General features: G+C 34.6%; 1 protein-coding gene across 3 annotated transcripts in view; it reads right to left on the minus strand.

Moving 5' to 3' along the window:
• Positions 1-17,322, minus strand: part of HFM1 (helicase for meiosis 1) — a 122,020-nt gene that overhangs the window by 54,145 nt on the left and 50,553 nt on the right. For all 3 annotated transcript variants that reach the window (XM_044238667.1, XM_044238668.1, XM_044238669.1), the window contains 4 exons: positions 15,973-16,053; positions 8,736-8,827; positions 6,516-6,622; positions 6,369-6,416 (listed from right to left, as the gene is read on the minus strand). In XM_044238667.1, the coding sequence (XP_044094602.1) occupies positions 6,369-6,416; positions 6,516-6,622; positions 8,736-8,827; positions 15,973-16,053 (328 nt within the window). The remainder of the gene's footprint in view (positions 1-6,368; positions 6,417-6,515; positions 6,623-8,735; positions 8,828-15,972; positions 16,054-17,322) is intronic.

Consider the following 17,322-nt stretch of genomic DNA (forward strand, 5'->3'; position numbering starts at 1 on the left):
TAATACATTATTTGTTAATAAAAATAATAAAAAATAAAATGAAAAAATAAATTTTAAAAATAAAAAGTAAATAAAAAAATTTAAAAATTAACCATATATTAATCCACAAGTAAAATCACAATATATATCATAAAGCAGAACACTGACAGGCCACATTCTCCAACTACAACCCAGTAAAAGTAGAAATTAACAATAAAATACTGACTTTAAGAATTTTAAAAAAACAATTTTAAATAATTCTTTTTTTTTTTTTGAGACTATGGACTCTGAAAAACAATCTGAGGGGTTTGAAGTGGTGGGGGGATGGGAGGTTGGGGTAGCAGGTGGTGGGTATTATAGAGGGCACGGCTTGCATGGAGCACTGGGTGTGGTGAAAAAATAATGAATACTGTTTTTCTGAAAATAAATAAATTGGAAGAAAAAAAATAAATAATTCTTAAAGAGGAATTTAAAATTACCATTAAAAAGAATAGAAATAGATTTAGAAAACCTATAGAACAATGACAAAATGGTACTTACTAAAAAATCTGTAGTCTTAAATATTTTATGGAAAATAAGAAAAACAAAATAAATGGAGCAAATATATAGTTTTTTAAAAACTACCAAAAAAAGAGAAAGTAAAAGTAAGAAAATAAAGATAAAATCATAAATTAATGAAATTAAAAAAATAAATTGCTTGCAAAGATCAAAATATAGAAACTTCTGGAAAATCCAATTAGGAAAAAGAAGAGATGACACAAATATATTAGAAATTAGAAAGCTGACATTACATTGTCAGAGGAAACTTTTAATTTATTAGAGAACAAAACGCGTCATAAAACAATCTGGATGAAATTAATGCTATCTCAAGAACATATAAATTAGCAAAAATGTACTCAAGAAAAGTTAGAAACCCTGCAAAAAACAAAAAACATAAAAGACACTTTCAGATTCATTATAATGACAACCCAAAATAGGTTGCTCTCTACCACGAACTCAAACCTGTTTTTACGTTTAAGTGAGAAGGAGGAATATGGATCCCAGAACCTAATCCCAAAGGTGTGAGGAATTCCTTGGTGGTGTGACACTGAATGCTTGACACCTAAAAACAGTAACGGGACAACAATGTTTGCTCTGAAACTAAGGACAGTATATTAGAAGTTTTGCCTACAACAAGTTAAGGAAAAAAAAAGTTTTAACTATCAGAAATCAAGAGATAAAACTATTTCTCTTTATAGATATGATGGTTTATCTAGCAAATCCCTGCAAATCAAATGAAGGGCTTCCAGTACTCTTAAGAGAGTTCAGTAAGATAGATAAAACAATCAAAATTCAAAAACCAGTAGCCTTAAAACAAAAACCAAAACCCAGTAGCCTTCTTATATACCATCCATACCCGATTACAAAATACGTTCTGCAGTTTTTAAAAGGACTCTGTTCACAATATCATATTCCATAAAATACCAAGAAGTAAACCTACCAAGAAATATAAACCTAAATGGTAAATTACAAAATATCACAGAAAGACATACAGACCTGAATAGACGGAGAAAGATACCATATTCCTAGACAGAAAGATTCAGAACTGTAAAAACAAACCAATCTATAAAATCAGTTTCAACAGGACTTTTTACAGATCTTGATGAGCTGATTCTAAAATTCATAGAGAGTAAAAATGTAAGAATAGCCAAAAATATTTTTAGAAGAACAAAAAGGAGGACTTTGTCTTACCATATCACAAAATTTCCAATAAATGAAAAGCAAATAAAACAATGTCATACCATCACAGCAACAAAATTAATAGACTAGACTAATAGTTAAGTGTCCAGAAACAGATCGTTAGGAATTTAGTTTATGAGAAGACAGCATTTCAAATCAGTAGGCAAAGAGAAAACAACAACATATTTATCAAATATATCTGACTACCTTTTGGAAACAAAATATAAATTCCTAACTTACACCATATAAAAAATTAACTCCAGATGCCTTATAAGAAGCCTAAGGGTAAAAATAAAATGGTTTGCAAGTATTAGAAGAAATGATAGAAGTCCTATAATCTTAGGACATGTGGCAGAGGCTGCTTTGCCTACCCAACACTCATGTTCTTTCCTTCTTGATAGCAGAACTCCAATTTTAACCTAGGCACACTATCAACACAATATTTCCCAGTGTCCTTTGCACTTAGGGGTAGTCATATAACTAGGTGCAAACTGTTATCAGGACTTCCAAGAAGTCTACCAAATGAGAGAAGATACTCAAATGTAAATGGCTGAAGCCCCTGCAGTCATTTCGGACAATAAGGTGACCTTGAAATAGAAGTTATGTGGGATGACAAAACTGAAAGATAGAAACCCACATACTGATGATACCATGAAGCCACCATATCTACCTTAGAGTATCCACTTGGAGCTATCTCTTTGGTAAAAGAACAGTAGCCTGTCTTCCTTAAGCTATTGTTAATTCACTTTATTATATAGTTTTCTAATCCTAAGAAATACAGGATGGGAAAAAACTTCCTAAAAGACACAAAATCTAGAACTCATAAGGAAAAGATAAGTGTGCATGATTTTATAACAATTTAAAACTTCTGCATAAAACCAAATAATACACATATTTCCTCCTAATAATCAGGGACATACAAATTTTTAAATATAATTTTCATCCATTAGATCGACAAAAGTTTATTTATTTTTTTTTAAGATTTTATTTATTTATTTGAAAGAGAGAGATCACAAGTAGGTAGAGAGGCAGACAGAGAGAGAGGGGGAAGCAGGCTCCCTGCTGAGCAGAGAGCCATATGGGGCTCGATCCCAGGACCCGGAGACCATGACTTGAGCCGAAGGCAGAGGCTTAACCCACTGAGCCACCCAGGCACCCCAAATTGACAAAAGTTTAAAGATACAAAGTATTAGGATGTGTGGAAACAGTCACTCTTTTTACACTGTGAGAGGGAATTGTAAATCAGAGAAGCCTTTTCAAAGGCAATTTGGCATTATATATTAAATCTTCTCATGTATATACACTTTCACCCAGAAATCATTGAAAAATATGATATAAACACCAAAAAGCTCATTTCAGCATTATTTGTAATAGTAAAAATTCTATTCTTACTAATAGAATTCTAATTCTTCATCAACAAAGGAGTGGTTAAAAATTATATTTATAGGGGTGCCTGGGTGGCTCAGTGGGTTAAAGCCTCTGCCTTCGGCTCAGGTCATGATCCCAGAGTCCTGGGATTGAGTCCCGTATTGGGCTCTCTGCTCCGCGGAGAGCCTGCTTCCTCCTCTCTTTCTGCCTGCTTCCCTGCCTACTTGTGATCTCTGTCTGTCAAATAAATAAATAAAATCTTTTTAAAAATTATATTTATATTATATCATATATAATATTTTATAATATATTTATAGAATACATCATTAAAGTATACATTGCTATTAAAATAAGGTTAATGTGTATATGTACAGATATAGAATCTTTTTATTTTATTTTATTTTTTATTATTATGTTCAATTAGCCAACATTTAGTATATCACTAGTTTTTTTTTTTTAAGATTTTATTTATTTTTTTGACAGAGAGAGAGAGAGGCGCGAATGCACACCTGCACAGAGGTAAGGGGTGGGACAGAGGCAGAGGGAGAAACAGACTCCCCACTGAGCAGGGAGCCTGCCGGGGTTCTATACCAGGACTCTGGGATCATGACCTGAGCCAAAGGCAGTAGCTTAACTGAGTAGGTCACCCAGGTGCCCCACATCCAACATATTTGTACACTGTGATGCTTCTTCACATTTTCCTTCTCTTTACTACCTCTGGTTTGTTTTTCCTCCTTGGGCTTAACTACTTGCATTTCAAGTACTCATTACTATAAGAATAAATCCACTTAATGTTTCCTAAATTCCTCAAAAATAAACGTATAAATGTCTGAATATATAGTAGTCTAAGCTATCCAAGCGCCAAATCAGATTCAGCCCCCAAATTCATTCAACCCCCAAATTCATTCAGCTAATTTATGAAAGCACCCTTCAAAATCAAATTCAAATTATATTACACTGAACACTCTATAAAAGAAGATGACTAAGGGCGCCTGGGTGGCTCAGTGGGTTAAGCTGCTGCCTTCGGCTCAGGTCATGATCTCAGGGTCCTGGGATTGAGTCCTGCATCGGGCTCTCTGCTCAGCAGGGAGCCTGCTTCCTCCTCTCTCTCTCTCTGCCTGCCTCTCTGCCTACTTGTAATCTCTCTCTGTCAAATAAATAAATAAAATCTTAAAAAAAAAAAGATGACTAAAATAAATTAGCTACATTGTTAGTTTTTGATGTAGTGTTCAACGATTCATTAGTCGAGTATAACACCCAGTGTTCATCACAACACCTGCCCTCCTTAATACCCATCACCTAGTTACCCCATGCCCTAACTCCCTTCTGTAACCCTCAATTTGTTTTACAGAGTCCAGAGTGTCTCATGGTTTGTCTTCCTCTCTGATTTCTTCCCATTCAGTTTTCCATTCCTTACCCTCTGATCCTTGTAGCATCACAAGAACAATAGTTAAGATTTTTTTTGTAGTAGACATTACATATGTTTATTAGCACACATATTTGTGCTAAATAAACTGGAATTTGGAAGGATGCACAGCAAACTACTGCTAATAGCTACTTCTGGGGAAGAAATATGGGAGGCCAAAACAGATATTACTTCTTGATTTATAAATTTTTGACTCTTTAAAAATTAATCCATGCCTTACTTATATAATAACAAGAAAAAATGAAGAAGAGAAATCACTGATTTGAAAATACATCTTAAAAGTTCACTGAAAAATACCAGTTAAAACAAACAGAGCTAGTACTGAGTACAAAAGGTCTGGGAATTAAAGTATTGAAATTTTTTTAAAAAATCCTTAAATTAAAGGTCAGAAACTTGGAAGGATAAAAGTTTAAAATTAAGAAGATTAACATCTACTTAAAAAAAAAACCAACCAGATCTGAAATTCAACACAGTAACAGGGATATGAGAGAGACAGGAAAGTGGTAACTATTAGTAGCCATTATTACCTACCAAAACACCATACATTTTGGATTAAGAAAAGATTCTACATAGTTCTCTCTTCCTGGTCACACTCGAGTAGATGAAAGGTAAGAAATTATAATAGGAAACTAAATTATGATATTTTTAAAAAAATTACAAAATCATCAAATCTAAAATCTGACAGCCCCAATTAAAAGAATGTATGACCCAATTTAAGAGAAGGTAAATGGAAGCATTAAAGCTGCCAATAAAGTGTTCCTAAGAAGGTGCTTGTGAAAAAATACTCTGATTTAATTTGACCCAGTAGTTGATGCAACAGAGTATACTGGGGGAAAAAATTGACAGAAGAAAGAGACCTGGGTTGTAGCTCTAGCTCAGTCTCTAGTATTGCAATAAAATCTTGGGAAAGTCACAGTTTATCTGGGCATCACTTACTTCATTTGTAAAATGAAAGGACTAGACTATATGGTCTCTAAGGGTATTTGAATTTGAAAGAAACAGAACATTAACTTCTGCTGTGCAAGCTATAATCTGTCTGTTGAGCTGTATAAAACTGTGAGAAGTTTGTTTCTGAGACTTCAAGGCATGTGGGAGATAAAACTCAATGGAATGTAAGGAAATATCCCAGAGAGAGTGACCTCCTCTAGCTAAGGAGGAAAAAAAATTCTTAGAATAACAGGTTTTACTGAAGTACATAAAAAAGTCATTTCACATGAAATCACATTATCTTAATCCAAAAGTTTAACAGTAAGAACTAAATACTCAGAAAATCAACCACTAGGCAAGCAGAAAAGAATGTCATTGTATTTGTGATTGTGATTGCAAACAATTTACAATGTAGTCTTAGTTTACTCTTCTAATTACTATTCCTCTATACAAACTTTCCATTCTCAGTAGAATAGACATTCCACTGTCATATATGCATTCACTCACTCATGTTTTTACTTTTACTATTTGTCTTTCCCAGAATGCTGCTATCATTCAATATACATTTATTATATGTGTTTCCATACTGTCCATTATCTTCATACACACGGTTCTCACGGTTCTCATTGTTCTCATTCAAGCTAACTTGAAAGCTCCTGATGATGACAAACTTAACCTTCTTTTCTATCATTACCTTGCTTCGGCAGAACACACTTTCAAAAAATGTTTGTTGATTTAAAAAAAATTCACAAATCATCTATTTTAATTGAAGTCTGAGAGTTTTGGGACATTAATTTCACATGTATATTCTGACACCTTACTTTGATGTAAATGTGTTCTTTCTGGTATTAAGGAAAATAAATTATAGTAACTTTTAAAACTAAAAAAAAATTTCAGAAATAGGAATCGCAAATGGTAGTATTTTAAGACATTTAGTAATCATCTTTACCAATTTACTTTCATTTCTCTTGTTTTAATTCTTCCTTCCATTGGAAATCTATAAATAAAAACACAGGGCAAAATTTTTATTATTATTACTTATTTTAACTAAATAGGACCTTTAAAAAATTATTTAAAACATATTTAATTTCCATACCTGATTGTTACCCGATTTGGATCCTTGTTCAAAGTATTCAGTGTTTTCTTTTCATTTATCCTTAACTGCACATCTACAAATTCCTTGCAGCTGGCTATCATTGTGACCTATAAAATTTCATCATTTGCCCATTTACTTATGTCCCTTTTTTTAATGGATTAAGCAATTATATTATCTCACATTGACAGAGGTAACATTTTCCATCATCTATTCCATGAATTTTTAAAAAATTTTTTTCAGCGTAACAGTATTCATTGTCTTTGTACCACACCCAGTGCTCCATGCAATCCGTGCCCTCTATAATACCCACCACCTGGTTCCCCCAACCTCCCACCCCCGCCCCTTCAAAACCCTCAGATTGTTTTTCAGAGTCCATAGTCTCTCATGGTTCACCTCCCCTTCCAATTTCCCCCAACTCCCTTCTCCTCTCTAACTCCCCTTGTCCTCCATGCAATTTGTTATGCTCCACAAATAAGTGAAACCATATGATAATTGACTCTCTCTGCTTGACTTATTTCACTCAGCATAATCTCTTCCAGTCCCATCCATGTTGCTACAAAAGTTGGGTATTCATTCTTTCTGATGGAGGCAAAATACTCCATAGTATATATGGACCACATCTTCCTTATCCATTCGTCCATTGAAGGGCATCTTGGTTCTTTCCACAGTTTGGCGACCGTGGCCATTGCTGCTATAAACATTGGGGTACAGATGGCCCTTTTTTTTCACGACATCTGTATCTTTGGGGTAAATACCCAGGAGTGCAATTGCAGGGTCATAGGGAAGCTCCATTTTTAATTTCTTGAGGAATCTCCACACTGTTTCCCAAAGTAGCTGCACCAACTTGCATTCCCACCAACAGTGTAAGAGGATTCCCCTTTCTCCACATCCTCTCCAAAACTTATGTCCTATCACAGCTTTATCACTTATAATGTGTAACAGAATTAAAAATTCACTTTATACATTTTGCTTCTTTAAGGATTCATTCATTCATTAATAAGTGTTTACAAACATTTGATATATGCTAGACATTACGCTAGACACTGGGACTACATCAATAAGATCATAAAGATTAACAAAATAAAATTTAAAATATTCAGTCCTGTGCCTACCACTTAGTAAACTCTCAATAAACGTAGCTGTCATTTCTACTACTATTATAATATTAATTACCCCTCTGTAATTTGCAAATCATTATCCTGATTGAGATTAATTTTGTAATGGAGAGAATGCTTTAGACATTAAGAAATTTGTATTACAGAGCCTAGTTCTGCTAGATGACTTTGAGCAAAGCATTTTTGTGCTTTGGTTTCTCACATCTGTAACATGAAACTAACATCTGTTCTAATCCTCTTATATACTTGCTGAAGTCAAAATAAGATTAGTTAATGTTAAATTAGGGGTTTTTTACTCTTGATTACCCTTAGTTAAGAACAATATTTACATAAAAATAGAAGCATTCTAGTTCTCATCAGTTTTTGTGCTATTTTTGTATAATAATCTCATTATAAAAATCAACCTAGATATCTTAACTAAAAATTAATGGTTAAATTTGAGAATAAGAATAAATATTTTGTTGCATATTCATGTCCCTGTAAAGGGAGAAAGGACCAATATGGTTCTCAAGTATCATCAACATGACTATGGTTCTACTTACTGCTATAACTGTAAAGTTGGCCTCATAGTTGATATCTTAGTATAATCTTGTTTTCACTCCACTTCTCTGCAATCACTGCTTTTTTCTAGTCTATCATGAATCCTATCCTATTTTCTACTATTTTTCTGATGCAAAAAGTTTAGAGAAGGATTGTAAGTACGTGGCACACATGTCCAACATCGTCCATCACTCAGAGCAGACTTGCCTAATATATCATGACACATTATCCCGGTCTTTCTCAAAAAAGTACACTCAGTAGCCACTATCAAGGTAAACAGCATTATCATTTAAGTTGAAAGAGAGTTGCCATCCCTACTTTGGGTATGTATGTAAATTTTCTTAGCCTTGATACAGAGATACAATTGACAATTTATTGTGAAGAATAATATTCCATATCTCATGATCAAAGGTATGTAAGATGGAGAGACATAAGCACTACTAGAAATGTTTTCTTGTCTGCTCACTCATTCTTAAATTGCATGAGATATGCAAATTAGTTGTTTCCCCAATATTATTTTATACTATATCATTACATATTTATTTTCTAGTGACAACTAATTTACCAGATCTAATAAAGTCTCCTTTCCACTGATGGTACAAAATTTCTTCACTGTCTCAAATGTAATGTAATACCAAGCCATCAATCTTCCTGCCTCTGTGAAAAAAGAAACATTCACTCCATCAGTTGAAACAATGCACTTTTTCATCAGTTTAACAAACATTCCTTAATTTCTATTCTGTGCCTATAAAAGCATCAGGTACAAAGACACACCAGAAAATTGAGAAGACACAGTTTCTAGAATTTATAGGTTGGCTAGGGAGATAACTATATACAAAATAGCCAGACTAGAGGACAAAATCCAGTTAATGATAATATTTACATATACAAGGGGCACCTGGGTGATTCAGCTGACATCTGACTCTTGATTTTGACTAAGGTCATGATCTCAGGGTCATGGGATGGAGCCTAGCATTGGGCTGTATGCTCAGCCTGAGTCTACCTGAGATTCTCTTTCCATCTATCCTCTGCCCCTCCCTACACTCTGCACACACTCTTTCTTTCTAAAAATAAATAAATAAATCTCTAAAAATATATTTACATATACAAGCTTAAGTACAGAGGATATTAAACCTAATTGAATGGTCAGTGTGGGATGCCTTAGTAGGAAAATGGGGCTTGAGTAGGATTTAAAAATGAATAACATGCCTTGGCAGAAAAAAAAAACTGTCATGACCTCAGTGAAAAAAAATCAAGACTTATTTATCAAAATTGTAAAGTTAAAGGCTATCTTTAGGACCTCCTGAGTGGTTCAGTCAGTTTAGCATCCAACTCTTGATTTCAGCTCAGGTCATGAGACTGAGCCCCACGGTCAGCTAGTGCTGGGCATGGAGCCTGCTTAAGATTCTCTCTCTCCCTCCACTGCCATTATCTAAAAAATTAAAAAAAAAAAAAAGACTATTTTTATAATACCTTAATGAGAGATATGGCTTGATAGTAACTATGAGTTCAGGCCAAAGTGACCTTCTTCAAGTCACTGCTCCATCAGTTAGTAGGTAGGTGATCATATATGCAGGTTATTTTACCAATATCTTAATGTAACTTGGGGATAATAGAAGTATATATGTCATATATTTGTTGTGAAGAGTAAATGCAATATTACATGTATGGTACATAGCACAGTGCCTAACATTAAATAAATGTTGCCTACTTTTATTACCAAAACATGATGAACAGTAGACTATGAGGGCCTGAAATAGCCTTGAAATGCTAACAAAGGAGTTTAGATTTTGAATTTGATTTGTAAAATAACAGAGGACTACTTAAAATTCTTGAGCAATATTTGATTAAACTGAAGTGTGAAAGTAAATTGTTTTGGAAATAGAACACTGAGTTGGCTGGAAGTAGCAGTATGGGTAGAGCAGGGGTAAGTAAATGATTAAATGAAATTCGTTTGAAAAGTTACTGGTTTCAATTACAAGTTGTCAAAAACATTATAAAAAATGTTAAGCCTTGTGAGCACACACAGGAAACAGCTGGGAAGAAAAAATTGCATACTGCTTCTTAAGCAAAGGGCTAACATTTATGTATGTGCTACAGGTTTACTGAAGAAAGGAAGAATTAGACATCCCATCAGACATACAGACATCAAGACCATAGTAGAGCAGACAGAACTAAGAATCAGGAAGAGAAGTAGCCAGGGAAGCTCAAAGCCATTTTATCAATTAAGATCCTGGTGTATATGTTCAACCGAAATGCAAGGGATGCAGTGGTTCATAAAAGGGAGCTTCTGAGAGCAGTGTGTGAGATACAGAGAATATGGTTACCATGGGAACTAGTATATTAATCTTTAGGATATATTTAAAGATACTCCTCTTATCCTAGATGTTTATAAATTAATATCAGTTTTCTCCCCGCTAGAGAAAATAAAAGGTTTGAGAAAAGACTTGATACTCACTGGCTTATTAGAAAGGATAAAAGATTCCTAGGCAAGGTATGAAAATAATTTACAAAGGAAGGCATGAAGAAATTGAGTCAAAGTAGAAGGACTGGAAAAAATTTTAAAAGATTTGCAAGTGAAGGTGAAAATAAAGATGCATCTTTCAATCAATACGGTGTTGAATGATAAATATTCTTAAAATACCAAATTCAGGAAATTTCAAAGTAAAGGACATAGGATCACAGGGTGGGGTAGAAAGTAGAGGCCATGAGAATACACCTCCCATATCTCTTCCTACCAGAAGTGACTGACTGATGGCTCAAGCTAATATACTCTGAACCTATCACTATCTTTACACCAAGATCATACTCCTCATGAGATACTCCAAACCAATGACTACATATGGCAGAAATATTAAGATAGGCCTATAAAATAGGAACTCCTTGGATAGGGAACTTTGAACTTAAAGATTCCTCGTCATCTTTGCTGAATGGTCTTAGGACTGCATTTCAGGTTAAAATTTTCCTTCTTTGAAGCCAACAACTGAACAATTCATGCAACCTTATAACAAGAATACTAACCTCAATAATTATCCTAATAAAAATATTAGCACAGTTTAAAAGACATGTTACATTCCTCATAAAATTATACATACATACATAGACACATGCATGCATACATACATAAATGCTTTGTGGGTTTTTTTTTTTTAGTAGCTTAATGGTACCAGGTGCAACAAGAGTTGAGGCTAGTGAGTTATAAACACAAAGGGCAATATGTTCAGAGACTGGACATTGGGTAATATGTATTTTCAATGCAGAGTACATGGCCAATCTGGGCCCAAAGGAAAACCAGGTAAAAGGGCATTATGTGCAGTGCTGTATTATTCTGAGAATTCAACTACTTTCCACTAGATTTGTGTAGTTTATGTTAAGCTGCTCTAATGGTTAATTTTAGGTGTCAACGTAACTATCAACTAACTATAGACTATCCCTATACTGGGTCAAATATTATTCTGGATGTGTCTGTGGGGATATTTTTGGATGAGATTAACATTTGAATTGGTAGCTGATGATTAAGCAGATTGCTTTTTTTTTTTTTAAGGTTTATTTTTAAGTAATCTCTATATCCAATGTGGGGATGAGCCTACAACCCCAAGATCAAGAGTCACAAGCTCCAACTGGGCTAGCCAGGTGCTCTGTGGATTGCCTTTCCTAATGTGGGTGAACTTCACCCAATCATTTGAAGGTTTAAATAGAACAAAAAGACTGACCCTCTGGTATAAGAAGGAATTTCTCTGCCTGACTGCTTTGAACTGGGAAATGGGTCTTTTCTTGACATTGGACTGGAACTGAAACATTAGCTCTCCTTGGGTCTCAAGACTGCCAGCATTACACTAGAATTTACACCATCAGTTCTTCTGGTTCTCAGGCCTTCACACTCAGACCAGAATTATATCATTGGCTGCCCAGATTTCTATCTTACTGACTACAGATCTTGGGACTTCTAAGCCTCCATACTCATGTGATACTTACAGTAAATCTTATCTATCTATCATCTATCGACTTTCTGTGTGTGTGTGTATGTGTTCACATATATATATATATATATATATATATATATATGGCCTGGACATGGAATGATACAGGAATTAAAGAGAAACCAAAGATATCAAATATTTCATAATCTTAAGCCTGACAAAATGGTTATGCTACTGAGAATGACAGGCAAATATATAAACAAATATATAACCTTGGACAAAAGAGAAGAACAACTCATATTTATGGTAAACATTTTATACATTGATTATTCCATTTAATCATCGTAACAACCCAATAATGTAATGCAGGATATATAATATATTCCTGTTTTGTAGATGAACAAACTAAATTTTAGTGAGCATAAGGTCACAGTTAGCAAGTGGTAGAACTGGGAGTGATCCAGGTTTTGGAACTCAAATTTTATGTTCATTCTATTTCACAGTATTTCAAGTCATATTAACTGTTACATGCTTCTAGATATCAAGTTTCATGTTATTTACCTAAATAAAGACTTTCAACAGAAAATTGAGCAGTGGGCATCTCAAAAAAAAAAAAAAAAAAAAAAAAAAGAAAGAAAGAAAGAAAAGAAGAGAAAAGAAAATTGAGCACCAGATTTTGTAAAGAAGGTGAGAGACCAGAATCAAAATTAGAGTTTTGAATTCATTTATGGAATGACTATAGCTGAAGCTTGAAGGTAGGTCATGTTTTTAAGAAAATAATCAGAAACCGGGAATGAAAGTCCAAGATCTACAACTTCAAGAAACCCACAGTCAAGCAAAATGGTCAGCAAAGAAAGATCAGTTAAAGCAGAGGAAAACTAAAAGGTTACCAAGAATAGGAAAATTAGGTAGTATTCACTGATGATGGAGAAGGATCACTATAGATCATTTACTTGGTATATTCAAGAGTAGAAGGAACAGTATCTATGTATTCAAGAAGTTCCACAGGAAAGGAGTGATAGTGGGAATTAGATCCTTGAAAGGGAAAGTACCTAAAGAATAGATGAAGTTACATTAATGATTCTCATGCCCCCTCTAATGAGACACCCCAGAATACATAGAAGATAAATAATAAACAAAATTATGTTTATCAAAAAGACCACAGGAGAAGGAAAAAACAGTTATAAATCTAGGGCTAACGGTAAGGGCAATAAATTGCTTTAAAAACTTAATCTTATATAAACAGATGAAAAGAGCCAATCAGAGATCAAGAGCACAATAAATGAAATTAAGAATATACTTGATAAAATAAATAGGCTAGATGAAGCAGAGGAATGAATTAACAACCTGGAAGACAATAATAAAAAGTAACCAAGCTGAGCAAAGGAAAGGAAAGAAAATTATGCAAACTGAGAATAGTCTTAAGGAACTCAGTAAACTCCATTCAACACTTAGCAAAAGTGTAATAACATTTGCATTATAGGCATCTGAGAGGAAAAGGGAGAAAATGGGGTAGAAATTTATTTGAAGAAATATAGCTGAAAACTTCCCTAATCTGGAGAAGGAAACAGACATCTAGATCCAAGAGGCACAGAGATCCTCCCAAAAATTCAACCTGAGGAGGTCCACCAAGACAAATTGTAATTAAAATGACCAAAAAATAGAGATAAAGAAATGTAAAACCTTACATTAAATACACGTAAAAACATGATACAAAATTATACATTTCTAAACTATGGTTGCAAATGTATAAAAAATGCATTAAAAATGGAAGGATACTTGTCAAATGCTAACAATAGGATCCTCATTTTTAAAAAACTTTTCAATCCTATTAAGGATTAATTTGAAATAATGAAGTCAGTATTTCCCCTAAGAAACTTCTCATCATGAGTCCTAAAAACTACAAACCATTCTTTGTCTCTTGTATTATACTCTAAATAGAATGAAAAAGACAGAGAAAGAGAGAGAGAAAAGGAGGCAAATGTTTGAATAATTAATAACTAGCAAAAGGTTACCTACAAGAATTCTAAGAGGTTTAAAGTGACCAAAGATTTCAATATTTCAATTCTCTGCCCAAAGTCACCAGAATCAGTGAAGACAAAGTACCTGTCAAAAACAAGCTCTATAGGGGCACCTGGGTGCCTCAGTCATTAAGCATCTGCCTCCAGCTCAGGTCATGATCCCAGGGTCCTGGGATTGAGCCCCGCATGGGGCTCCCAGTTCAGCAGGAGGCCTGCTTTTCCTTCTCCCATTCCCCTGCTTGTGTTGCCTCTCTAGCTTTCTCTGTTAATTAAATAAATGGAAAAAAAAAAAAAAGTTCTGGGCTCTCTACTCTGGACCCTCACCTCTATGGGCAAATAATCTTCGACAAAGCAGGAAAAAATATACAGTGGAAAAAACACAGTCTCTTCAATAAATGGTGCTGGGAAAACTGGGCAGCTATATGTAGAAGAATGAAACTCGACCATTCTCTTACACCGTACACAAAGATAAACTCAAAATGGATAAAAGACCTCAACATGAGACAGGAATCCATCAGAATCCTAGAGGAGAACATAGGCAGTAATCTCTTCAATATCAGCCACAGCAACTTCTTTCAAGATATGTCTCCAAAAGCAAAAGAAACAAAAGCGAAAATAAACTTTTGGGACTTCATCAAAATCAAAAGCTTCTGCACAGCAAAGGAAACTGTCAAAAAAAACAAAGAGGCAACCCACAGAATGGGAGAAGATATTTGCAAATGACAGTACAGACAAAAGGTTGATATCCAGGATCTATAATGAACTCCTCAAACTCAACACACACAAAACAGACAAGCATATCAAAAAATGGGCAGAAGATATGAACAGACACTTCTCCAATGAAGACATACAAATGGCTATCAGACACATGAATAAATGTTCATTATCACTAGCCATCAGGGAGATTCAAATTAAAACCACATTGAGTTATCACCTTACACCAGTTAAAATGGCCAAAATTAACAAGACAGGAAACAACATGTGCTGGAGGGGTTGTGGAAAAAGGGGAACCCTCTTACACTGTTGGTGGGAATGCAAGTTGGTGCAGCCTCTTTGGAAAATAGTGTGGAGATTTCCTCAAGAAATTAAAAATAGAACTTCCTGATGACCCTGCAATTGCACTCCTGGGTATTTACCCCAAAGATACAGATGTAATGAAAAGAAGGGCCATCTGTACCCCAATGTTTATAGCAGCAATGCCCACGGTCGCCAAACTGTGGAAAGAACCAAGATGCCCTTCAATGGACGAATGGGTAAGGAAGATGTGGTCCATATACACTATGGAGTATTATGCCTCCATCAGAAAGAATGAATACCCAACTTTTGTAGCAACATGGATGGGACTGGAAGAGATTATGCTGAGTGAAATAAGTCAAGCAGACAGAGTCAATTATCATATGGTTTCACTTTTTTGTGGAGCATAACAAATTGCATGGAGGACAAGGGGAGTTAGAGAGGAGAAGGGAGTTGGGGGAAATTGGAAGAGGAGGTGAACCATGAGAGACTATGGACTCTAAAAAACAATCTGAGGGGTTTGAATTAGCGGGTAGGTGGGAGGTTGGGGTACCAGGTGGTGGGTATTATAGAGGGCACAGACTGCATGGAGCACTGGGTGTGGTGAAAAAAATAATGAATACTGTAATGCCAAAAATAAATAAAAAATAAATTTTTAAAAAAAGTTCTATAATTTTATAAATAGGACTCTTACATAAATATATCATGCTAATAATGATGATTCCCTGTGGAGACAACTGAGATTATAATTTAATTTTAGTATCATCTAAATTTTAGTAGAACATATTTTAAAATTTAGTCTTTGCCTTAAGCAATTGTTAAATTTACTAACTAATGGAAAAATTACCAGTTGGTTTGAAATTAACATCTTCATCCATCCTTATCAAGTCCAGAGATGATAAATCATTCAGATTCTTCAAACATAATTCTGTCCAATGATAAGAAACATATTTTTATTTTAGTAAGATAAGGGAACAGCACAAAATAGAATTTATAATCAAACATGCTAAAAGGTCTGTTTCTCTATATTTGCTATGAGAAAACTGTAGTCCCTACTTAAGTGGTAAGGAAAAACTCATTAAATAAAAGAGCCAGTGAACAGGCTAAAAAGACTTTCATAGTAATAATAATACAAATTACCAAATAAGTGATGATATAACATTTACAACTTGGAACTTTAAATTTTAAATGAGAAAATTTGCATTACCTCATTTAACTTAATTCTCATAATAACATAACAAGGTAGGTACTAATATTATTTCATACACAAGTTAGGAAATAAAGAAATAGAGAAGCTTGGTTACTTGCTCCAGGTGTATGTAACCACCCTGCTATTTGACTTCCAGTGTGGCGTGGTTTTCTTTTTCTTTTTCTTTTTTTAACTTTTATCAAAGATACGTACATACAAAATATAAAGAGTCAAATAGATCTATAAAGATTGTCCAAAAAAACACCAGTCTTTTCCCTCCTCTGAGTTTGCCACACTTTTGAGGCAACCACTTGTGACTACTTCATGCCACACTTTTGAGGCAACCACTTGTGACTACTTCAGCTGATGCTTTTAGTACTTAATTCAGCATAATTAACATGTTACTATTGCTACCTGGCAGGAACCTCTGAACAGGAAGTAAGGCAAGTTCACCTCTCACTGACTGCTGAAGATCAGAGCAATTATAGTAGCCTGCTGCCCACTGGACTCCCATTGTTCCATGCTATAAAGCCCAGAAGACTGTAGGTAATTCAGATCACGGAGTGGGAATGCTACAACATGTTCAATCTTTTTTTTTTTTTTTTTTTTGACACAAAGAGAGAGAGAGAGAGAGAGATCTCAAGTAGGCAGAGAAGCAGGCAGAGAGAAAGGGGGAAGCCGGCTCCCCACTGAGCAGAAAGCCCAATCTTGGGCTTGATCCCAGGACCCAGAGATCATGCATGACCTGAGCCAAAGGCAGAGTCCTATCCCACGGAACCACTCAGGCACCCCCATCCTGTTCAATCTTAAATAGAGTAGCCACTCACAAAAACATAACCCTTAACAGGCAAAATTCTTGGAGAAATACTTCAGTTTAAGCAACATTGCTTAGGCAGCTTGATAAACTTTTAAGTATTTGGTTAATAAGTAAGGCTTTTGAAGTCTTTGCTAATTTTCTTAATTACCCACGATTAACATGCAAGAAGTTAAACAGTCAAAGAAGATACT

The sequence above is a fragment of the Neovison vison genome, chromosome 2 (genome assembly GCF_020171115.1).
Source record: "Neovison vison isolate M4711 chromosome 2, ASM_NN_V1, whole genome shotgun sequence".
Classification (NCBI taxonomy): Eukaryota; Metazoa; Chordata; class Mammalia; order Carnivora; family Mustelidae; genus Neogale; species Neogale vison.